The following is a 26,364-nucleotide window of genomic DNA, read 5'->3' on the forward strand; positions in this document are numbered from 1 at the left end:
TCAGACAAAAGATGAAAAACCAGGCAATGGTGCTCTCGATCTGGCAACATTGTTGACAACAATGTTCGGACTCGTGAGACTGTTGTAATTGTTGTAATTATCGTCAACATTGTCGACGTTGTTGGCATTATACATGGTATTTGTATAGGAGATGTTGTTGCTACTCTTGTTGTCGTTGTTGCTGTAAGTCTTATTTTTACTGTAAGAAGATCTGTTGCCAGTAAGTTGACTGTGTGAATTGTTGTGATGGTTGTAGCTGCTGTTGTTGTAGTTGTTGCTGTTGTTGTAGTTGTTGCTGTTGTTGATGTAGTTGCTGTTGTTGTTTGATCGATTCCACGACCTCTGGACGTCATCATTGACGTAGTGGTTAATAAATATTGGAGTGGAATCATCTTGTGGTGATCTGTTGTGGTTGTTGTTGTTGTGACTACTGTTGATGTTGTTGTTGTGACTACTGTTGTTGTTGTTGTTGTTAATGTTGTTGATATTGTGTAACCTGCTTGATATTCTATTTCTGTTCTCTGTAGTCGGCTAAAAGAAATAAAAATTTTTTTTATCATGGTAGTACAACAAAGTCCAATGAATCTTGAATTTAAAAAGTTATTTGGAGCAAATATTAATCAAAACAGATCTCATATTAACGATTGATAAATTAAAAATTGTTGAGATGACTGAAAAACGATTGTGTAAAAATATTGAGACGACTCGAATATGACTCATCTTTCAAACACTGAATCACATGTCAGATATGTTTTGACATATTTTTTAAAAACATATAATATAGACCATCTTCATACCATAATAATTATATTATATTCACATCACCATTACAACCAAATTATTATAACATCATTATCAATCACATCACAGCCATAATAATAACAACCACATTATCGTCGTCATCGTCATCATCATCATCGTCGTCACCATTATCATCATCACCACCACCACTTCCTCCTCTCCTGACCAAGTGGTATCTGGCAGCAGCAGTAGCAGCAGCAGTAGCAGCAGTGGCACTGCTATCGGACTCCTTCTCAGAAAGGCTGCTACTACTAATTGATTTGTGGACATCATCGTCCTCATCTTCCTCATCAAATCTCATGGGGGTGTTGTTGTTAATGTTACTGCTGTTTCGTGCATTGTTACTGCTGCCACTTCTGAGGTTTTTGTGCTGTTTTAAACGCTGAACTGATCTAAGTACAACGTAGAAAAAGTATCATCAGTAATTAAATTGACTTGCATAACAGAACTAAAAAATTTACATTTTGAATTGAATCAATTGCTTTAAATTTTTACAAAAATTTAAATTTTACAACTAAGCTAGGTTTCAACCTTTAAACTTTTCCACCCAAATATAATAAAAAAAAGGCAAGCACAAACTTGTAAATAACAGGTTTGATGAAAGAAGCAGGGGACAGTGACTGTAGTTGTTGTTGTTGTTGTTGGAACCTGCTGGCAAACAACGAAGAATTGGAAATGATTGGAAGTTGTTGTGGTCCAGGTTGTTGTTGCTGCTGCTGACTGCCAAACATATTGTCATCAGCATCGTCATCATCTTCCTCCCCATAGTTTTGATTGAAAATATTTTGTGTGGAAGTGTTGTTGTAGTTGTACAAACTCGGGGTGAAGTCGTTGTTGTTGCTGTTGTTGTTTCTAGTTAGTGGAGTGGATTTATGTTTGTCGTAAAGTTTAGATGGGTTAAGTTCGAACGTGGTGAATGGCTCGTCGTGCGGCTCCGAACTGTGGCTGGTCAGCTTCACTGGCGTCTGATTCGACAGCGCTGTCAAGTGGAAGAAAAAAATTTAATTGGGAAACGATGGGAGTAGTATTTTAATGATTGCTGATTAACACAAAGTATAAACAACCCACACAACACTTCGACACAAAATATCTTCAAATATCGTTTATACTTTGTAACAATCAGCAAGCGTTGGCGCCATTAAAATAATATTCATAAAATTTTATCTTAAGTTCGCGAAAACAAAAACAAGATAGCAAAAACAAAGTTGAAGAAGATTTGTGCCAACAATTACAGCAGCTACACGATCTAAAAAACTCTTCAAAATGTTTAATGCGCATTCATAGAGGAACTTTCATCAACTTGAAAAAAATAATCAAAAAGGTACAAGTGAGAAATTTGTTCACCATTTTTCTTAAACTTTCTGTTCTTTCCAGTGAGGATGAGAATAGAGGTGATGATGAGGACGATGATGAGTCCCACCAAAGCCATGATGAGGAGGAACCACCACTGCTGGTAGAACGGTCGGTCCAATTGTTTCATCACTTCTGTTGTTGATGTTGTTGGTGTTGATGCTGATGTTGTTGTTATTGTTGTTGTTGAAGGTAGTGGTGTCGTATTAATCATCAATCAATTAAATCTCTAACGAGTTGTTAAACGGTTTATAAAAAGCCCACTAAAAAGCAATTCACGAAAGCGTCAAAAAGTTCACTTCTATTCAAATCCATTTCATTGCGAACTGATCATTTTAGACCAGTTGGTGCAATCCAGTCTGATCTAATACAACAAATCAGAAATTCACTCAAACTAGTAGTTGACTTTTCACAGAAACAAAAGTTGAGTGAACATGTGTGAAAAAAAAAACAAAATCATCATGGCAATAACATTTTTGCCAAAATAAATATGCAGATGTGAATTAAATAAAAAATTAGATCATGAAACTGGAAGTATCTGTAAATTTTAAAAAAAGATGAAAAACTTCATTAAAATTACTGCGATAGCACTAACCAGCCAGTTGAATGAAATTAGATGGTTCACTCAGTTCCCCCATACCCCACCTGTTGTAATGAAACACTCTCACCATCCTATCACCATCAGCATCACTGCTCGGTGAGGAGGAAGAGGACGACGATGACGACAATGACATCACATTGATTTTCATGGAACTTTCCAAGCCGTATGATTCTCCAGATGTCTGCCATGCACTGTCTACAAATTCGTTGAGTTGACGTCTTAATATTTGAGCATCGTTGGAAGATTTGATGATGTGATGTTGTCGGTTGTAAATGATCATTAATAAAGTGCACTCAAAGCCAAGGATGAATGGATATAGCCTTATTTCCACTACGCACTAACTCAACCTGGCTTCTTTATAACAAATCTGATCCAACTAATCTACTGTCATAATGAAAACATCTTTACTGCTGATCACAGAAACTTCACAAGCTTTTCATCTTCGTAACAAATATTTATCTATATCACAAAACCATTTTTTCCAACTTTCTGTCTCGACAAAACATCAATATAAAATTTATAACACTTGCCGAAACCACCGCCTGACCTGATTTGACCTTGCTCTGCAGCACAGTGCCCAATATCGGGTCACGACCCGCCACCCCATTCAGCCACGTCACTTCCAACTGACTGCCACTCAGAGTGCAGGATGGCTTGGAAGGAGCTCCTGGACAGTCTGCAGAGGTTATGTGCATGAAATTCATTGGTGGCAGTTGTGCCCAAGCAAATTCATTAACAACTAACTTTTTAATTAACGAAGTGAAGGAAAAATGGTTGAATACATAATAAACTTTTAAAAAATTTTATTTAACTGGTTACTGATATTCACAACAATTCAAACAAAAGCTAAATCCGAATTTCGTAAATTATTAAATTTTAATTCAAAAATTTTCTTTACACACACTGCTTCCATGCAAAGTATATAAAACAATAGAGCAAAAAACGAATCTTAAATAAACGAGAGCATAAGAAACGAACCATAGCAAGGCAACATGCTGATTCTCTTCAGCACCTCCTCACCCCAGCCAACCCTGGTTCTGCCCTTCATGATCACAACATAATTCATGGCCTCTATGAGCTGGTTGATGACGTACTTGCTCGTGTTTGATGGCAACTGCAGCTGAGCGCTCTTCTTGACGCCTGAACCAGTTGTGTTGGAAATTAACGAAATTGAAAAATAAACTTTCCATAATTCGATCATACTTATTATTATTTTGTTTAGAAACAAAGCGATCAACTCATCTAATAGACGCTTTATTAGCTTCTTTCATGCAGAAGTAATCAGTAATAATAACGAAAATTTGAATGAGTCACAATTCAACTCGGAATAAAACTTGTCCTAATATAGAAAAACATGTGACTCCGCATTGAAAAATTATAAATTCTCACCTTTAACATCGGCATCTTGGTAATAGGATAGTTCGTACCCTAGCAAATCTCCGTTCGGTTTGGAGGGAGGCGACCAAGAGACGTTCAGTGAAGATGGTGAAGCAACCACCAACAAAAGAGAGGATATATTGGATGGCACTGCGCGTGCATATATTATACATTTGATGTATATGGGTGTATGGATGCATGTGTGTATGGTGACCATATTATTGGCACATGTATCTCACTGTGAAACAATAAGTACGATAATATGAATCAATGCAAAGGTGCAATATAAATTCTCTAACAATAATAATAATATAATAATATCAATCAAGCTACCATCTTCATCAGTGACAAAGGCCAGTGGGTGGTCGGCTGAGGCTCCATCGCCAGCGTCATTGAATGATCGTACGTCAATTGTGTATCTTGTGTATGCTTCCAACTTCGTTAGAGACATCACGTACGGATGTGACGTTGATGAGGATGACGAAGACGAAGATGACGGTTGTGGTGATAATGACGAGAGAAACAAAGTTATCGAAACATTCTGCATATTTTTTGCCGAATATATGACCTGAAATAAAGTTTAATTTATTAAATTAGGTTATAAGTGCTAAAAAACTTTTATGACTTGTTGAAAATGTCCTAATAAAATTTAAAATAAAAGCAATGAAGCTGTAAGCATAAATTGACTAAATATAATCATTTCATTAACATTATACAGATTATTTATTGATTACAATTTATAATATATTGCATATTAAAACCTTGAAGCCAAGAGTGTTTTCAAGATTGTAAAGCTCATCAGCATATAATCTATACTCCCATGATATTAAAACGGAATTTGATGTGATGTTAGAAGCCTTCATGTTTTTAACTCCTGTCGTTGGAGCTTTGTATGTTTTATTAAATTAATGAAAATGTATTAACAAATAGTTTTAATGTTAGTATCAAAAAAAGATGAAATGAACAAGTGAACAATCTACAAATGAACAAGAACGCAGCAAATTTCCTCAGCCTAGTTTTCTTTATAAATATATGTATATATGCTCCAGTGTTAACTGACAATGCATCTGACTTTCAATAAATGCGGGCGAGCAAAAATTTGAAGAATTCGAACGTAGGTCCAGCTGACATCAGAGAGAGCTTAAAATTTAACTCGCACAGTGCAACAACACATTTTCCACCGGCAGGTTTTTAACCAGCGGGATTTTTAGTTGTGCAGTTGATAATCATTTTTACAATGTTCATTAAACATTTTCTGCTACATATCAATGATGATAAAAATAAGTAGGTATTTAAAAAATATAATTGAAATGGAATAAAATTTATTATTTTTTTCAGTACAAACGAATGAAAAACTAGTTTAAAAAAATGAAAAAAATAGTATGCAAAAAAACAAAACAAATGCTCCTTACGGATTTCAATGAATTTGGTCAACACAGGAGTGAAATCACTGGAGCCAGCAGAATTGTAACATCTCACCTTGAAATAATAGGATGTAAATTTTTTCAAATGATCAAACACAAAGCTGGTCTGATCAGGGTCATTAATCAGTTCAGTGGACCAGTTATCAGTGTCTGGAGTTTGCTGAGAACTAATGGAATGGAACACTTCGTATCCTAGCAACACGCCATTTGATGCAGGTGCTAGAGGAGGCTGATGATGAATTATACAAAATGATTACAAACGATCACATAAAAATGTCTGTCTGGTTATTTATCTTCATTTTCAATTCAAGATATTCTTAAATTAATGATTAAGTTAAAAGTTAAATCAATCTGCAAATATTTTGCAAAACCGAATTTCACTGTCAACGTTTTCAATCATATTCATATTCATATTCTCTTTTCTTTTAATTACATTTAAAAACATTTACTGTAAGTTCAATATCGAGTGAATTGAAAATAAAATGAGTATGAACAATTCTTCATCGAACAAAAGCAACCTTCCAAGACAGCAGGGCAGATGATAGTGAAAGAATTTTTATTGAAACTTCAATGGGAGGAGATGAAGGGGGTGCTTGAAGAGTCATTTTCTCATCTGACCAATCAGAGTATGGGCTTGTTCCAACATCATTGTATGCTGCAACTCGAAATTTGTATGAAGTGTACGGTCGCAAGCTAAAACGAAATGGAAATTAGTAAAATTAAATCTATATAAAATAAAATACTTTCATGCTCAATTAAAGAAAAATTGATGACATACAAATTGATAATATAATAAAATAGATAAAACTTGAAAATGCCAGCAACATATTTTACAATTCCAAACCTATCACTTTATAACTATCAGCCAACTAATCGTATTAATGAGAAAAAAAAAGTTGAATACTTGGTAACGTTGAATGAACTGGAGTCAGGAGGGACTGTTATGAAAAATGTTTCAGCATTTTGTTGCTGAGGTGGTAGCTTCTGAGCAGCAGCACCAATCTGTCGCCTGCTCCGACTCAAGCCTAATGGTCTGGATTGTATTTGGATGGAGAAGTTTCTTAAAAGTGTGAAGAGATCATCGTTAGTGTTTATCTGCCACGAGATGAGCATTGATGTGGAGGTAGTAGACTGAATCAAAGGCTGGCTTGGTGTTGTTGGCAGTACTGCAACAAGTATATTATTACCAGCACTGATACATATTACGTTATTAATTTTAAAAACTCAGAACAAGCAAAACTTTTAACATCTAAAAAACTTTAAACGTGAATTGAAACGATTATAAAATAAATTCTGCTTAGAAAAGTTAAAAAAAATTTAAACGATAAAAACAAAAATTACTTCTGATATCAGATGTGAAAACTAAAGCTTTTCTTCCAAAACCCCATCCAGCTCTGGTTCTAGCAGCAACCACAAACACATAATATGAATTAGACAATAGATTTGAAGACACAAAGTATCTTGTGTTCTTATCGATGTTATCAACACTAACATATTTGTTATTCAGATTGTTATCATTATTGTTGTAGTTATTGTAGAGAGAATAAGTGACTTTGTAGGAGATGATGACTCCGTTTGGAGGGCTTGGTTCATCCCAGTGCAGAGTGGCAGATGTATTGGAGATCTGTGTGAAGTACACGTCAGCTGGAGGACCAGGAACTAAGTGAATTTCAAGGTTGTCATTAATTTATGATTTGGAAAAGATGAGGAAATTGAAATTGAAAAAAATGTAAAAATTGAAACCAAAATAAGCAATGATTGTATTTTTTATTGTATTGAAAACATTGAAGCTAATGGGTAAAAACTGTAAAAAATTATCAAGAATAAAATATTAAATAAAATTATATTGCGAACAAAAAAGCCATCAATTCCAACAACATCAAACGTAAAGCATCAAACGAAAAACATGAAACATTAATAATTTGAAGAACAACTCATACCATCCTCAAAGGTCTTGAAAGTAACAACATCACTCCACGCTCCACAGGCAATACGAGTGAAGGCGCAGATTTGGAATGCATAACATTGGAAGTATCGTAACGATGTTAGATTAAAGAAAGTGACGTTGTGTGGTTGTATGATGACAGAAGTGTTGGCTGTTGATGACGATGATGATGCAGGTGACTGCACGTTAATCTCATCAACAGGCCAGTAGGTTAGCTGTTCAGTAAAGAATTATCATTCCATGTTCAAGTAGGTTTTTTTTACAAATTGTTAAAAAAATGAAATGACAAATACGAAAGATGGAAATAATGACAGACTTTGTATCCGAGCACAACTCCATTGCAGTGGTCAGCTGCAATTAACGACCAGCTGATGATTGCAGACGACGAGCTTGTTACAGTGAGTTCAATGTTTGGAGGACTTGTGGATGGTGCTAAAATAATTCAAATAAATTTTGATTTATATCAAAATGAAATATATCAAAAACAGCTAGACCAGTGAAGTAATTTTTTCATTCAAAATAATTTGAGTCTAAATCCTTTCAAATCAATAAAGAATAACATAACAAAAATTTGAAGCTTTCGGTCATAATTTTAGCAGTTTCTATAGATACTTCTTATAAATATGAGCAAAAAATTATTCCAGTTCAATTGAAAAAAGTACTAAATCGTCATAAATTTACACTTATCCTAGCTTGATTGAAGTTATAAATCGCAACATGAAATTAAAGATAAATGATGAACGTTGAAAAAAGAGCAAACCGAATTCGAGCGTTTGCTGGAGAGCAGACATGGCCGTCGCACATCCAAGACTATTGCATGAACTGATTGAAACATTGTACCATGTGAACTCGTGCAGTTGGACCAGACGATGGGATGATGATTGGGGCGACAATTTGATTTCATTGTTATCTCTGTTTACGTTGTTAACTCCGTCGTTACTTACCCTCCATTGAAGTTTGTACACAGCACCATCTCCATTCCAATGGTCGTATGCTGTTGGCTAGAACACAAGTGTATTTGTATTATTATGATATTTAAAATTTTAAACGTTTTAAAATTAATAAAATAGAATGTACATAATATTGTGACAAAATAATAAATGAATACCACTTATTCAAATGAACATTCACATTTATTTATATTTATACAAAACAGCTTATTAACAACAACAACAACAACACACGTTTAGACGACATTTTCCCCGAGATCGGGGGTTGCCGTTTGGCTACCTATGATGAAACCGAAATACCCCTCGACGCCATCCACATCTGTCACTCGCCTCAGTATCACGCAACCCCGCTTTCACCCTGTCCTTCTCCACCTGCTCTCTCCATCCCAATCGCGGACGACCCCTTCCTACCACTCCTTCAACCTCGAACTCCAACGCTCGCCTAATCCCGACCCTTTCATCCCTTCTCAACACATGTCCATACCACCGCAATCTCGATCTCCTTATCAATGTCACAATGTCCTCATTCAGTCCCATCATTGACATCAGCTCTGTACTACTCCTCCTATCCTTCACTTTAACCCCACACATCATCCTCACCATAGCTCTTTCAGCCCTCTGCAGTACACTATCCTCCTCTCTCTTCAACACCCAAGTTTCACCACCATATACCATCGCTGCTCTCACAAATGCTTTATATACCCTCCCTTTCATCTTCACTGACCATTTCTTTCCACACAATACCCCACCCAGTTCCCTAAATTTCATCCATCCTACACGAACTCTAGCCGTAACTGCGCTCAAACATCCTCCATCCGCGTTCAGCTTATCCCTTAAGTAAACAAAGCTTTCCACTCTTTCAATACCACCACTCAACCCCGTCCTTGCGTCCGTCCTATTAATCACACCATGAACACATTTCTTACATTTGAACGTGCCTTCCACCTTTTTCAGTGCCCCCCTCACACCACTACATTTCTTATGCACCCATTTCTGACATCCTATACACAATACCGAGTTAGCCTTCACTCTCCTGTCGCATACCCCACAGGGGTCTATTTTACTTATCACTCGCTCCCCACCTTCCCCACTCACCATTACCTTCGTCTTACCAATATTAACTTTTAACCCTTTCTTTTCAATAACATTTTTCCATCTGTCAAATTTTAACTGCAATTCTTCCATGTTATCAGCCATCAAGACTAAATCATCTGCATACAAAATCTCAAATAACAACCCCTCCATTATGTTTCCACACACATCCATCACAATTGCAAACAGAAACGGTGATAACACTGATCCTTGATGCACTCCTACCTTAACACTAAAAGCGTCCGACATCCCCCTTCCACATAAAACAGCTTATTAACAAACAAAAATAAAACGAAAAAAATAAAATCTATAGCTTGATGGTTATAAACTTAAATTTATAACCATCAAGCACAAAACAAAATTAATGAAATTAATGTAAATGATAAAACAATTAAATATTCGAATTTCAGCATTATCATTGGGTTGCAAATGACAAAAGGCTGGATGCTGTATGAATGTACAATAAAGATTTAAAATTAAAATTAGCCACCAAATACTAACTGTCCATTGAAGAAATAGAGAGGTTGAATTGATGGCTGAAAGAGTAAGTGATGGAGAGTTCGTTGGAACGGCCGGTCGAGTGAAGAACGCGGCAGACGGTCGACTGGCATTGCTCTCGCCAGCTGCATTTCTGCTCGACACTCTCATCTGGTACTTCAGGTTCGGACGCAGATTGCTTACTGGAAAAAATTAATATCACAATTATATAATAAAAGTTTTTTAAAATTAAATGCTATTCATTAATTAATAAGCTATATGATGAGCCGTACCGGTTTCCACATCGCAAGCATTCAAAGTCAGTCAGGCTCAGTCAAACAGGATTTTAATTTCATGTATTTGTCACAATGAAAGAATTGTTCTCCCTTAAAATCAACTACAGAACCATTATAATTTTTGTTGAGTTTATTTTTAATAAAATGGGATTAATTACTACAGTCAATGAACATTGATAATATCTCTAAACTAGATAACGCTGAAACAGCTGCATGATCATAAAAACTTGCCTTTGATAGATACTTGTCCACTCTGATCCTTGTGTACTTGATCCTCTTCAGCACTGACGTCAACAAAGTGCTGCCAACCAGAGTTGATGTCATCAGGCAAGTCCGCGTTGATGTTGTCGTATCTGCAATCAACAATCCACCATATAATGGATGAGTATCCGTCAAAACCAGGAATGAAAGACAACGTCACGGATCTCTCTTGTACGTCAGAGAGGGAGAGTGAAGTAGGAGGCGACGGAAAAACTGAATAGAATAGACAGCATGATAAAAGAATAATGATAGTAGGTACACAATTCAGTTGATATTTATTAATAAGCCATACATTTCTTGTAAGGTTAAAGATCTTATTTAGCAAATTACAGAACTAATTATTATAACAACTTTCTTTTCAATATTTTTCGGTGGTATCAACAACGGATACACAGTGCATGTAAATACACGTGAAAACACGCATCCGCACACGTTAAATATGGTAGACGGCAATCTTTTTGCAATCAAATCCAGGCACTTTACCATCCCACCATCAGAATATTCAGACAGACAGTCAACTTGCATTGCAAAAATTAGACAACAGAATTCACACAATAGAATAATTGAATATTGAAACACACAAGAACAAAGAGGGGTCATTTGTTACAAAGACAACGACGATCTGACCAGGTGTCAGTCCTGACAGGATGCTGACACCAGTAACTGGACCCTTGCCAGCTTTCGTCCTTGCAGCCAGTTCAAAGTGGTAGCGAGTGCTTGATCGAAGTCCATAGATTGTAACGTTTGTAGCAAGTGCCGCTATGGAGAGCTCATTTACAAGTGCATTGTAGTTTGCCACGCCTTCAGATGCTTCCGCCCAGTAACGCATGTCATAGCCTTGTCACGAGAAGAAAGTAAGCGTAATTTAATAAATGAATTATTTATGATATCTTGTGTCAAACTCATTTCGAAATGTTTAATGACAGATAGTTACAAATTAAAAATGAACTTTTATCACGGTTACTGCAAATGGAAATTAATTTATCAGTCAGCCAGAATTGAAAAAGAAAATGCAGTTTCACAGATATAAAAATAATTACCTACCTAGGAGTATACCATTTGTGAAATGAGGGGGTATCCAGGATAGAACCAGGGATGTGTCTTTCACATCCATAAACTTGACATCCTCAACAGGCCCTGGTACTGTTTACAACAATAGTAAAAGATGATGTCTAAGCATTAATTTATTGCTACTGTATAAATGTAGTCAGAACAAAACTACCAGATTAAACTAAAGTTAAACAAACAATACCGATTAGTTTAACATCCTTCACTGATTTTAGTTTAAGGAACAATTAAGGTTAATTGATTTGATAGATTGATAATGTAATAGATTTACATGGAGAAGCTAAAATTAGTATTAAACATAAATAAGTAAAGATGTGCATGGTATGTGCGTTGTGTAACTACATGAATTTGAACCAACCATCTTCAAACGTTTTGACAGTGAGATAGGGAGAAAGAGGACCATCCCCTTTAGATGTGAAACAGCATATGGAAATAAAATACAGCTGATACTTTTTCAATCCACTGGATACGTTGTACCTCTGCAGACCTAGCATGTTGTTGGAATCTGATGCAATCCTAAACACAAGAGACCTCGTCGTGTTCCTACCCTCGTTCAATGGACCCGGTGAAGCTGCTGTTAAGAAATACAGAATTAACGTTTTTAAAGTTTGAAATTTAAAAAATTAAGCTAATTGCTACATTTATAGCATAAATGATTATAAAGCAGGTACATGAGATTGGGAGTTTGAATTAAACAGCAAAAATGGAAGTGAATGTCGTGATTGATAGAATGTTTGAAAAAAAGGTTTTATATAGTTTGAAATGTAAAATTTCATTATAAACATCATCGTTAATTTATCATAAAAGAAATACTTGAATTCAGCGGAGGTTCAATGAAGAAAATTTTGTATCCCATGTTGATTCCATTGATGGACTGCGGTGGAGGAGGCATCCAGCTGACCATCACCCCCTCTGACGACAAAACATTAGCACTGAGGGTAGTTGGAGCTTCAATTGGAACCCCTTCATCAGTCTTCACCTTGACACTTTCTGAGAAGACTCCATCACCAGCAGAATTATACAAAGCAACAGAAAACTCATAATCCTGCCATGTGATGAGGTTGACAACGTCGTACGTCACCCTCTGCATGAATGGACTGATGTCCAGTTTAGTTGAGGTCAAATCAGGGTAGCCAAACAACTTATAACGCAACGTATATCCGAGAGGTAGGCCATTATAAGTGCTTGAATCAGGCGCTGACCACTGCAGAACTATTGAACTGTTTGAACGTGCACTGCCCCATAGGCCTTGAGGAGCACCGCTTGGCGCTAAAAATCAATTTGAATAAATTCCTTTGAATTATTATTAAAAACTATAAATAATCCTGCAGTGACTTACTGCAAAACTAAATCGTAAAAACAACCAAAGCGTCATAGAACTTGAAAATGAAAAAATGCATCCAACAAATAAACAAACGTTGTTGAGGGAGCGTGACAGATGAAGTAGAAACAGTTCCCTCCCCTTCACCGACAGAGTTGAATGCACTGATGCAGACGACGTACGTCTGAGACGGCACCAAGTTGGTGCTGATGACGAACGATGATGAAAACGGTGAGGTGCTGTTGCTTATCGTGATCCACATCGGACCACACTTCGTAGGGTTCACTGGTTTTCAGATTCATACAAAATAATTATTGCTCCAGTCGGCAAATGAATTCAAATTAAAAAGTAATAACTTTTGATTTAGCTTTCAGTAAATTGTAAATTGCATTACAACTCAGAGACACACCTGTGGAACTGTTGAAGATCCTGACGACGTAACCCAAGAGAGGTGTGTTACCATCATATCCGGGTGACCAACGAACAATGATAGATCGATTGGTCGACGAGTTCAACAATATATCCACAGTGGATGGAGCTTGAGGTAGTTCTGAATTCACATTTAGTTTTATATAATTTACTTGGCAAAATTTTTTTTAAAGGTTGTTGCAACAGTTCTTGCATTGTCAAATGAATTTAATATTTTAATAAAATGGGCAAAACAAATAACAGAAAATTGACCAAGTGAATGTGAGACAATCAATGAAAAGTGACCACCTCACTTACCTATCACACTCAGGAAGGCATCCAGTGAATCATTCCCAGCCAGTGAGGCAACGTCACATCTGTACATGCCTGCATTGTTGTAATCAATAAATAAAAGCAGCAAATTACATAGTCGGAAAATTTAAAAATCAATATTCCTTGCACTAAAAAATGAAATAACTGGGATAGCTGAGAGTAACAAGAGAAATGTTTATGAATAAGATAGAAGAGTTAATGATCCAACCGATGTCAGAGTTGCGAACAGAAGATATGAGTAGGGAGCCGGTGTTTGCTACGAGATGATATCTGTCGTTGTACGCGAGAACAATGTTAACGTTGTTCTTAACAAATGACCACACCGACGACACGGCAACATCTTCATCATGTGACGTCGAACATTCCAATGTGGCTCGACCACCTTTCACAACAGAATAGTTCTGGTGACGCGCTGACGTTATCACCGTTGCAACTGAAACAAGTTCATCAAAATATTCAATCATTGTTTCTTTAGCAATAAATTTCTAGAAAACTAAAGTTTTTCCGCTTTGAAGCAAAAACGTATTTTGAAGTTTTTGTGGATGAATGATATTTTCTTTGGTATAACAAGGTGAATAAGTGTAGAGTTGAACAATTTAATGTTCGTTATAATAGCAACATCATTCATATAAAATCAAAAAAACTATACTAAAACAATAAATAAACTTAAAAAGAAATCCAACATTTAACAGTGAGATAAGCGGATTTGTAATCAAATGCCAGAGCATTGGAGGCGTTGCACGTGTACAAATCCTCATCGTCTTTAGATACACGTTTGATTATCAATCCCTCAGCAGTTGTCTGAAACTTCCTAGGATCATCATTCAGTTTTGTTAGCTGGGCTGTCATTGAAAATAATAATCAATATATAACAAATATTTCATGAAATAAACTTTAGTAAACTAAAACAAAAGGCAAGATGATAGAGAAAAAACTGAAAACTAACAGCTTTTAGACCAAGTGATGGAGGGTGTTGGTGCTCCAGATGTCTCACACATCAGGGTCACATCTGTCCCAACTACTGCTGTGGTGTTTGTGGGAGCACTGATGATCTGAGGTGGAGAACCTGCAGTGGAGTGTATCGTAACAACAACAGGCTAGAATTCACATTATCCAAATTATACAACAAACTTTAACCGAACAAAAAAATTCACTCGTAAAAAATCAGTGAAATTACATAAATTGTAATTAGAATTTTGTAAATTTAGGTGAAGATCAAATTTCACTAACTGTTGACGACAATCCACGCTGCAGTGGTGACGACACCGGCGGGATTTGAAGCAAAACATTGGTAAACAGCTGAGTCACTTTGATGCATGGAATGCAATGATAAGGTTCCGTTGTACAGTATCGATATACGCCTGTGAAATGTTTTCTACATTTTTACAATACATAACTTATAATATCCAATGAAAAAATATTTAATAACAATCACAGTTTTATTATGAATGTTGTAAAACTTTATAATTGAAGGAAGAAAATTACCACATGAATTAAAAAAAGGCTAACTCATCAAGAACCAGACTCAGTGAATTCTTGTACCAAAATGTTTTACAAGCAGGAATGCATTGCAATGCACACGACACATGCACATCACTCCCTAATTCAACTTCCATCTTCCTTGAACTCTCAGCTACTGTTGGCTTGACTGAAACAAAATACGTGTAAACCAATCAAAATTTAAAAAAATTGAAATATTAACAATGACAATTATTTTATTTCCAATCTTTCATCAAATTGGTTTTCGGTATATATTTTGCAATGTAACAAAACATTACCCCCCTATAAAACATTGTACATTATACAATTATCACACCAACATTATTTTCCTGATTGTTAATGCTGACCAACAAATAAACCAAATTTCTTACAGAACACATTGAGCTGAGCAGAAGATGCAACTAATGATGATGACGACGACGACGATGATGACGATGAAGACGTTGATGACGGGATAGCCTCACACTGGTATGTACCAGCATCTTCCAATGCAGGCTTCAGGATGGTCAGCACTCTACGAAGACTTGAGAGCAAGTACTTTGAGGCATTATTTTCTAATTGCACCTTCTTTTCAGATGACATTTTATACCAGTTGATAGTTCTAACCAGCTGCCCTCTAAAACAAAACAAAAATAAAATTCGGTAATAAGAGACCAATTGACAATTCAAAAAACATTAATTGGAAATGAACCTGGAGCTAGGTAGGCACTCAAAACTAATTTGATCATCTCCAACGGTGGCATTTACATCAGAAAGTGAAATCAAAAACTTCTGATCGATTGCAGATGTAGGTGAACTTTGAACTCTCAAAACAAACAGTGAGCTAGTTGTAGTCAGAGGTGACAAAATGTTGGATGCCTCAGCTCTGAACAACCTGTTATTATCTGAAGGTTTCAAAGTCAAAATGATGAGGTCCTTCTTAAGAGAAACATGAAACTGTTGAGAGCTGCTGATCAACGTGTTGCTGTTGTTAACATCTTTCCATTCGACGATCGCTGGTGGGTAACTAGATAGGGAAGGAAGATACAAAACAACATCCTCTCCCACTGCTCCTGAGATTATGTTCATAGCAGGTCCAGGAAAATTCTCCATGTCTAAGTATTATCAGTAAGTATCAATATTTATATAAATTATAAATTATATAAATATTTTGAAAACTTTTTGATATATATGATTATGGTATTTCTGGTACTGTTATCAAGTGGTTCAGATCATATCTGTTTGACAGAAAGCAACAAGTAGTTTTCAATAATGTGTTATCTAATGAAACGGTTTTGACATCAGGAGTGCCACAAGGTTCAGTGCTTGGGCCTATTCTTTTTATCATGTATACCGCTGAAGTTTTAAAAGTAATTGGTATTTTCGGTCTTAAATATCATGCCTATGCTGATGATATTCAGATTATAGTTAGTAATAAGCCAGAATTACTGCAATCTGAAATCAACAAACTTGTAACCTGCCTAAATGACATTGATAATTGGATGTCAAACAATGGTCTTAGATTAAATCAGCAGAAGTCAAAATTTGTTCCAATAGGTACATGGCAGCAGCTGATGAAACTTAATATCGATTCAGTGAAAATAGGAGATGTTAAAATAGAATTTAGTGACAAAGCAACTAATCTGGGTTTCATTCTTGATTCTAGATTATCGATGCATGATCATATAAAGATGATAACAAATTCTTGCTCCGGACAGATTCAAGAACTCTATAAACTCCGTAAGTCATTATATAAATCTGCTATTCATACCTTGGTGCATGCATTGGTTCATTCACGATTGGACTATTGCAATGGTCTGTTTTACTGTTTGCCAGATAGGTCTATTTTTGCAATTCAATCTATTCAGAATAGAGCAGCCAAATTGATTGTTGGAGGTCTCAAATTTAACCATGTTACTCCAATTCTTAAGAGCCTTCATTGGCTTACTATAAAGAAAAAAATTAAATATAAAATATGTATTTTAATGTATTAAACTGTGCATGGCTTGTTACCAAGTTATTTGATAGATAAAATAAAAGAAAAGTCTATAATGATGAGTGGTATGAACCTTAGATCAGATGATGGCATTTTGCTGGTTGTACCTGATGTCAATCTGCAGATAGCATCAAGAGATTTTGCAGTGTCTGAACCAATGGTTTGGAACAGCTTACCGAGATCTTTTGGAACTAAAGATTTGAAACTTGATGATTTTAAAAAGAAACTTAAAACTTACTTATTTTTGCTTTGATTTTGTTGTTAAGTGAATAATTATTTGTTTGTTACTACCGCCATTGACTGTACTGTACTTTTTTCTTTTTTGACTTTGTTTAATTATAGATAGCGCTTTTGAGAACTTTTTGATTTTAATTAGCGCTTATAAATGTTTCATTAATAATTAATAATATATATATATATATATATTTATATTTATATATATAAATTTATATATATATATATATATATATATATATATATATATATATATGACATTTGACATTTTTTGTTTCATCAAATCAAAACAAAGAAATCAAAGAAATGATATCAATGAAAAGAAATGATCTGGAAATCAAAAAGAAAATATAATTTTCTAGTAATGATTACCAGTGACAATTGTAAAAACGAGAGCATATTTTAAATATTTTAGTGCATGTAAACTCACATTCATATTACAAATCTTAAAAAACCAAAAATGGAATCAAAATTATTAAGTAATCAACTCTTTTACATTTTTATCAGAATGTCGTTTGTAATTATTGAAACACAAATAAATATATAGACCAACGTAAAACATACTTATTCACACACACATATACACATACACATGAATATATATATGAATATATGCACACACACATGAATATATATATATATATATATATATATATATATATATATATATATATATATATATATCTGGATATGTATGTATAATGTATGTATACATTCCATAGCTTACAAAGATACAAAATATTAAGAGTTGAAATAGATAGCATAATTATTAACACTAACATGCCACATTAACATTAACTTTCATGCTCTGGAGTGATCCCAGCTTGTTCCTTGCAATGCACTGGTACACCCCAATATCTTTCAGACCAATGTTGGAAATTTTTAAGTACGAGTTGAGAGATGAGTTGACAATGAGATTATCATTTTTGATCCAGTCGTAAGTGGCTGGTGGGTTGCTGTCGGCCAGACATGATAATATTTTTGTGTTGCCAATCACGTCGGGCTTATCCTCTAATGGCTGTTGTGTGAAATGTAATGGAGGGGTTTCATCTGTGATGCAATTAATAATTAATTTATTATTAATTATATGCTGAAATAGTTAAATTCAATCTAAGTCAAATATATGGCAAATAAAATATTTTAATTTAAAATAGCATGTTTCACCATTGAGTTTGTTTAATGTTTTCATAAAGACAGAAATAATAACTGTAATTATTAACATTGAGTCTTAAGATGACAATAATAATGAAAAATAAAAAACTTTATAAATAAATAAATAATAAAAAACAGTGGAAAACATTGTCCAAATATTTAAATTCAAACAATTATTGAAAATTCTTAAAACCTTTTAGCTGGGAAGAGGAATGTATGACATTGCCAATGACCAAAATCAATATTAATGGAAACCATTGCTCTTGCATTTCTATGGCTATGGATGGGGCAGGCCAAGAAGGCTAAGCAGTCAGTCTTTTTTTTTTACAAGAGACTATAAGACTAGACTACAAGCTAGCTAGTCACTACTAGCTGTAACTGGTATAACAAACTAGTCAATTAAATTAATTATTAACCTGACTACTGCCTAGTAACTTAATTAAAAACAACCAAGTGGTCACTCAGCAGTATGCCAGATCAAGATCAGGCAGCATAGTGGATTAAATTAGCATCAGTCATTGTGATTTAAGAATTTAGTTAGTAAAATTTAAACACAAACCAAAGAAATTAGAAAGGTATGTAAAAAAATAAAAGTAAAGCTGTGCTGTGGTCTATTCTATAATTTATAAATAATAGAGAAGACTAGTGTAGATGTTGTAAACGGAGAAAAATGCACAAAAAATATAGACCGGTCACCTTAGATTCCGCTTGTTTTATTTTGAAATTCTCCATTTTACACCTGATATATCCTATCAATATTAATAATTCATTATTACATAAAAAAATTCAAATCAAAAGAAAACACCTGAAGCTAAACAAAATTTTTAAAGTAGATTCATATGTGAAGAAAAATATGGAAAGACTAAACTATTCAAGAGGAAAAATTTTACAGTTATTACGATATATATATATATATATATATATATTCAACATATATATATATATATATATATATATATATATATGTTGTTTCTCTAGAATTTTATTACTTTAAACTACACAGTGTGTGACGCGCACAAACATATATAAAAAAATGCGTATGTATCTTATTTGTGCGTGTGAGTGTGTGATCCACTTCCTTATATTCACCTACACAACCATCATTCATACTCACCTTCATAATGACAACCACCAAACTTTTACCTTAATTACACCATCAAAAAGTTAATAAAGAAATAAGCATGTAAGCATTTTGTTGCAGAAAGTTAAAAATTTCAACAACCAACAGTTGCTCGTGCCCCTATCTTTCTTCATATACAGTCTGGCCTCCAGTCCAGATAACGAATTTTACGGTTCCAAAAAAATTCGATATATAGAAATTTTTTATATAGAATTTGTTCGGGAAAAAATTCTATGTTGTCAAAAAGTTTTTTATATGCTATATATTTATGAAAAACAACCTTCCTGTCATTTATTTTGGTAGTAAAAAAGTAATAATTAATGATAAGAAATAAAAATTTAGAAGAGTAATTTATTTTTTGCTCCATATACAACGATGACTCCGATTCCATTGAATTTAATCAAGGTAGAATTCTCAAGAATACTAGAACAAGAAACAACAAATATGGTTCTAAGATTAAAGGAGTACAAAACACCGCTCATATCAATTCATGAAATATGTTTGCTGGTCAGATACATTTAACTTTTATAAATTTTATTCGTTATAGAGAAAAAGTTATATATGTAAAATTCCAAGAGACATAAAAAAATCGTTTATAAAGATTTTCGTTGTATAGAAGTTCGCTATGTTGATATCCGATTGTATCTCTATCCATATTTGTTCATTTGCACTGGCTACCTATAAAATATAGAACATTTTTTAAATTTGCGCGTTAATGTACAAGTCTTCATTAAAATTTTTTTCTTAGTACTATATTATATTAATATAACAACAGATATATTAATTAAACCTATACGCCCTGGTTTACACTTCTTAACTCGTTTTAAACACGCTTATGACAAATCTGTGTTTGCTTTTTCTGGCTCTTTTCTCTGGAAGTCTCGACCTCCTTTTCTAATTACTTCTCCATCCCATCTCTTGCAAAATACTGAACGGATCTCAAAACCCATATGTTTAAGAAATTCACTGAAGATCGCTGTCGAACATAGCAGAAACAGCGCTTTTGATTGATTGATCATCGTTTTTTGTGATTAATATATCATATTATACACACGTTCTTAGAATAGTTCATTACTCAATTATTACCCGGTATTAACTGCTAGCTGAAACCAACGAATCTGATTCCGAAAACCCGATTTTAAATTCGTAACAACTTTTGTTGGAAGCTACAGAATCAGGTTTGACTTTTAGTTGTAATAAGATCGGAGGTGTTCTTGTTGTTAAAGTTGGGTATTGTACTGAATAACAATGTTTTTAGTAACAATTTTCAAAAAACTTGAAAATGCCTCCATATGTGCACCAGACAGCATCTAACAGCAAAAAACAAAGACTTCAAAAGTTCAAATTTCATAAATGTTAAGTTGCTTTGCCATGTTAATCATTGCTTACAATGAGTGTGTTATTTAGGCAGCACGATGGTGTAATGGTTAAGGTGCCTGGAATGTATGGAAAATACTACAACACCATGAGTTCCAGTGACGTTTATCAACATAGCTAAAAATCAGTTTATTTCATTTGTAACACTCAGAATAGCATAATATAGGCTACTTAGCCTTAGATAACATGTTGATTACAATGTATTTTGTGGTATTTCTTTTTAAGTTTGAGATTTGATCGAGGAATTCCACCGTATCATATTGATATTTTCATGTTATTTTGGATTATTGCCATCTGCGTTATTACAAATAAGAGATACTTTTAAATTAACTTATTAATTCCCTTTAAATACCATTCCACAAACACTACGATTATATGTTTGATTAAAATTAAATAACGAATACTACGATTTAAATATGCTTGAATAAACTTAAATAGTGCCCATGGACAATGAATGTAAATAGTAACAGTAAAAAAATAGTAGTAGTTTAAGTTTGTGATAAACAACACCATCACGAATTGTCACCATCTGTAAAATATTTATATGTTAAAAGTTGAGCGCTTGCGTCTGAAAAGTTAAAACTGCAAAGCAAAAACTTTTGTGAATAATTAAATAATTTATAAGTTTTTTTCAAAAGTTTGTCTTGATCGCATCGTTGCACGTAATAAATTTTACTCAACTTTGAAGATTAGTTGAGGTTAATTTAAGTTTTGTTCTTTAACGAATCATGTCGTTTCTAAATAATTAGAAAGTTGAGTTCTCTGACTGCTCTGTTTAGCAAACAACTCTAAAACCTGGTGCTGTCAGCCTCAACTCAGCGAAAAATGTTCCCGGACTGACTGGCAGTTACTTATTTTGGTAGACTTGGTCGCATTCATTTACTTATCTGATCTTAGACTTAATCAGTCAATTTTTATTTCTTAAGACTGAGGAGATTTAAAATTAAAACCAGAATATTAAAATTACGTAGTTAGGTTTTTTTCCTTTTGGTTCCTTGCTTGAGCTTGATTCCTTGCCTTGCATGTGTTGTTGGATATTTTGGTTAATTAATGTAAGCCATCCACTGTATAACATAATATTCAGTTGTCAATAATTAAAATTCATTTAATTAACTCTACCTTTCAAATTCTAATTACCTAATTAATATCAAATCAGTGCTTTTATAATTATATTTTAGATAGAAATAGCTTCACGACATGTGTTCTTTGTGACTCCCGAAAAGAGTTAGAGAAAATTGAGTTAAAAAAAAGCCTAAAATGAAAATGATGCTTCAAGAGAAAACAAAAAGTGCAAAAATACTTGCTCTTCAAAGACGGTTTTCAAGTTGTAGCAACCTGGGTAAGCAGTCTGACATGCAGGGATCACTGCTGGCATCTGCCAGACAAGAATCTCATATGAATGGTCAGTTTCATGATATGAAACACATGGTAAATGAAAAGATTTTGTCTTCACCCATGTCATCTTCCTCAACTAAGGCACCTCATTTTGTTTCACAACTTTATCATCCTGTTGAAAAAAATGCTCACAATAATTTTGAGTCAAAACTTATTCATAGTTCTTCCGTAGAGACTCCTCCTCCTACAGCAAAGTTTCAAACAACCAGATTGAGATCAGGCAGTTGTCCTCAGGTCTGGCAGCCTTTGAAGTTCTCATTTCCCATCAGCATACAAACCAACAGCATGAATGGCAGCAGCAACAGCCTCCACAGTGCAGGAAATGAGAATAATAACATTGCACCTAATAAAAATATTAAAAGTGATTATTTTGGTTATAACCAACCACAACATCCTTCAACTAACAATTGTCCTGCTAATTCATTTAGTCACAATGCTCAAAGGTTTAACAAAGGTGTTATGGATAACAACAACAATGTTAAGTTTAGAAAACCATTGAACAACAATAATAATTCAAAACATTATCAAAACATTTCCCATGACAACAACAGCAATATTTTTCGAATGAATTCAGTTCACAATTCTCCACTGTTGAAGAAAAATGAGTTTAATAATAAGATGGCAAAGTACAACTATAACCAGCCTGTGAGACAATGTCATGAAAGTGTTTTCCATAAAAATGAAAATGTGCCAATGAATTACCAGATGAACAAACCACAATACAATATGCAGCATAACTATGCCAAAAACAACAGCACAGGCATCAACAGTGTAGCTTCATTCTACAACAAGACCAACAACTTTAACAAGGTAATCAGTGTCAATCCTGCCATATCATCCAATGATAACATCTTGGAAATGAACATTTCTTTAAACTCAAAGCAGACCCTAAACAATAACAACAACAACAACATTAAGAGTAGCAGTAGTCAGCGCAGAGAAGATGTTCATTCTTCTTATGAGGACTTGCAAGATGATGATGAATTTTCAACGAATGAAGAAAATTACAGCAGTGACTTGTCTCCCAATCCATCTCGTAAGTCAATGTATGTTAATTCCTCTTCTAACTTTACAAGCTTTCCTAATTTGAAGCGAACTGTTTCGACTGACTGCTTCAACAACAGTGCCACATCCAATGATATATTAAATACAGTCAATGTAGTATCTTCTGAACATGTTATTAGTAGTCCTGCATTGAAACATGGTAATGTTCCACTTCCTGGCGTAATTGATTTACAGAATTCAGTTAGGAATTCATTTCTTTCAAACACAGATGTTTACAACTTGCGCTCTCCCAGTGATGTTGTTAAGCATCCTTTCAATAAATCTTTATCAACATCATCTGCATCATATCAGACACCATATTCTCAATCAAGTATCAATCAGTTCAAACCAATGGATCAATCTGCTAATTCATTTTCCAAAAATAAGAACATGAACCTCACTAAAACAACCAGCGAACAATTTTTGAGCTGCTCCCAAAAAAATGAAAAAGTGATGAAGGACAATGTTTTTAATAATGCATCATGTTTGAATGGAAGTTTAAATAATCAGAAACCTTTGCTAAATGAAAATGCTTCATCAAAATTTGTTAGCAGTATATTTCTCAATTTGTCTTCAACCTCTCTCGCTAGCAAGAATCCAATTCAGGAGACCCCTCCTATTCATAACAGCCAGCATCAACAGATACCTCTCCACCAACATCAGCATCAACAGCCTCAAATACTTCACAAGCAATCATCGTCTGCATCATCATCATCTCCACTTTTATCTCCACCATCAACTTCATCATCATCACCAAAAGAGTTAAACAACAACAGACAGAGTTTATTCAGGCCTTCCACTTTAAGCTTGAACAAATCAAACACTGCCATTTTAAACATGGGAAACAATAAAGCCAATGCCAATTACATGAATGCCGATAATATTTCCAATAAGACAAACTTGGAGCAGAAGAATAATAATTTATATAAAAGAAGCAACAGTGTACACAACATCAGTAACTTTCAAATTTCTAAGACTCCGATATCTCCTGTTTGTAAAAAGAGACAGCCTACTCTTTCAGAATTGCAAGGTTTCATTGTTTTTATCTTGTCAAAATTACAATGTTTGATTATTTTCACTCACATCATATCATAATATCACAGTATCTTTTAATATCATCTGTTTAAGCAAATGATAACATTATTGAACATCTTCTAATTTTCTTGTTGGAATTTGTTTCTCTGAGGTGTTTTTATAACCTAAGTAGAGTATGAGCTACTGCTTATTACGCAATATTATGCCTGCATATTTGATGGTAAATGATTTCAACAAATTAAAAAAATCTTATTTTCCATTTATATACCATTATTTTCACTTATTTATCATATGTAAATATGTATCATGTTCCACACTACAATTGAAATCACACTGATACATTGTGCTTTTTCTTTCTTGCTATCATTTTGTAGATAAATGCACGCAGTCCAATGACTACTTGTGTTATAATAATAGTGCATTGCATAATTTTTTATGTAACTTTTCATAACAATTCAGTGCCTCTAATTCTATACAAAATTATTTATTGTGCATTTCTTTTTTCATTTGTTTCAAATATTTGTAATATCATTTAAGAGTGTATCTTTAAAAATCATTTCGTCTTGTGGAAGAAATTTATCTCACATTAACATCTCCAGAAGTATGAAAATTTTTTTTTTCATGCTTTTTTTTATTATCATTTAGCCATTCATCGTTTGAAAATATTATGCAGTTGAATAAATCAATTGTGCTAGCAGTATTTTCATAACTTTCAACAACCTACCAAAAGTGTTTCATGCCCAGAAGGAGAGTTTTCAGAAGTTGCTACACTGCATCAAAGACATGACAAAAATGAGAGACAAACTGAAAGATGAAGTCAAACAGTTGGAAACTGCTCTCGTACGACAAAGACTCGAAGCCATAACTAATAGGATCAAGGTTCGTATTTTTTATTCATTTTTGTATTTCTTTCATTGTACATCTTAATTATTAGTTGTATATTGACTTTGAATGAAATTTTAAATCCTGAGTGTTGAATATGATGGTTTCATTGGTGTCCAGTGTATTTTATTTGTGTGCCTAACCTAACAAACCTTTGAGGACATTTTCTTATTTGAAGTTTTCCTTCTTTTTTAATATTATTGGTTCTCCAAGTTATACAAGTTGTGTTCACATTCAGCCAACCAGCCTGCAAGAGTTAAAAAAGAGCAACTTCATATTGAGATCTGACATAATAAGACTCAGCCAGCATCTTCAGATGAACAACACAACTAATGCTACTAACGTTGACAATCACAAAGCCAACAATGTCAGTCATCAGTTTAACGTGTCTAATAACATAACTGTCTTAAGTCCAAGTTGGTACTTTTTTTATATATATAATTTGCAATGTTTTTGACTTTTATTAATTTTTTTCTTTGCATTTTTTAGTGTCTTTTATGTGTAAATTTTATAGTGTGTTGTGCCTTTTTAAAATTCTAACAGATTTAGTTATAAAAAAAGACAAAGAGTTGATTTTTCAGTTCCCTGTTAACAACGGCAACAGCAGCAAAAGTAGCAACGTTTTTAACATTCACGACAACAATGAAGATGTTGATGATGACGACATAGGCGATGTGGTAGCAGAAGGAGATACGTATGACAACGCATCGGGCATGTACATTAAATTGAATGATAAACAGAGATGGTCATATAATCCTTCTTATAATTGCAAAAACTGTTGAAACAGTTGAGACTCAATGATTAATAAATAATCCTATAGTAATAAATTGTTTTCTTTTGTTATCACTTGCGTCAATCAAACTCTTGTTTATCTTATTTATGTGACATCAAATCATTAAGTACATACATTGTTAGTTGATGTAATGATAACTATTTTAATGTTAAC

At 34.0% G+C, this 26,364-nt stretch overlaps 2 protein-coding genes across 2 annotated transcripts; one reads left to right on the plus strand and one right to left on the minus strand.

The window, feature by feature from the left end:
- HELRODRAFT_188352 (hypothetical protein) lies at positions 1-19,297 on the minus strand (the record flags this gene model as incomplete). Its single annotated transcript, XM_009017528.1, has 35 exons — positions 1-531; positions 968-1,193; positions 1,450-1,780; positions 2,092-2,286; positions 2,747-2,947; positions 3,300-3,428; positions 3,731-3,892; positions 4,142-4,279; positions 4,463-4,697; positions 4,891-5,003; positions 5,542-5,782; positions 6,072-6,246; positions 6,458-6,648; positions 7,046-7,212; positions 7,494-7,713; positions 7,815-7,930; positions 8,259-8,499; positions 10,042-10,220; positions 10,545-10,787; positions 11,202-11,411; positions 11,619-11,717; positions 12,001-12,216; positions 12,456-12,911; positions 13,060-13,248; positions 13,373-13,513; positions 13,690-13,758; positions 13,913-14,137; positions 14,388-14,546; positions 14,651-14,770; positions 14,935-15,065; positions 15,214-15,352; positions 15,552-15,820; positions 15,896-16,298; positions 18,194-18,431; positions 19,262-19,297. 35 exons carry the CDS (start codon positions 19,295-19,297, stop codon positions 1-3), a joined length of 7,134 nt encoding a protein of 2,377 aa, XP_009015776.1.
- A 3,421-nt stretch (positions 19,298-22,718) lies between these two features.
- HELRODRAFT_151485 (hypothetical protein) lies at positions 22,719-24,443 on the plus strand (the record flags this gene model as incomplete). Its single annotated transcript, XM_009017529.1, has 2 exons — positions 22,719-23,062; positions 24,308-24,443. Coding segments are annotated over 2 exons (480 nt in total), but the record flags the coding sequence as incomplete, so codon positions are not given.
- Between the last annotated feature and the right edge of the window lie 1,921 nt (positions 24,444-26,364).

The sequence above is a fragment of the Helobdella robusta genome (assembly GCF_000326865.2).
Source record: "Helobdella robusta unplaced genomic scaffold HELROscaffold_2, whole genome shotgun sequence".
In the NCBI taxonomy this organism is placed as follows: Eukaryota; Metazoa; Annelida; class Clitellata; order Rhynchobdellida; family Glossiphoniidae; genus Helobdella; species Helobdella robusta.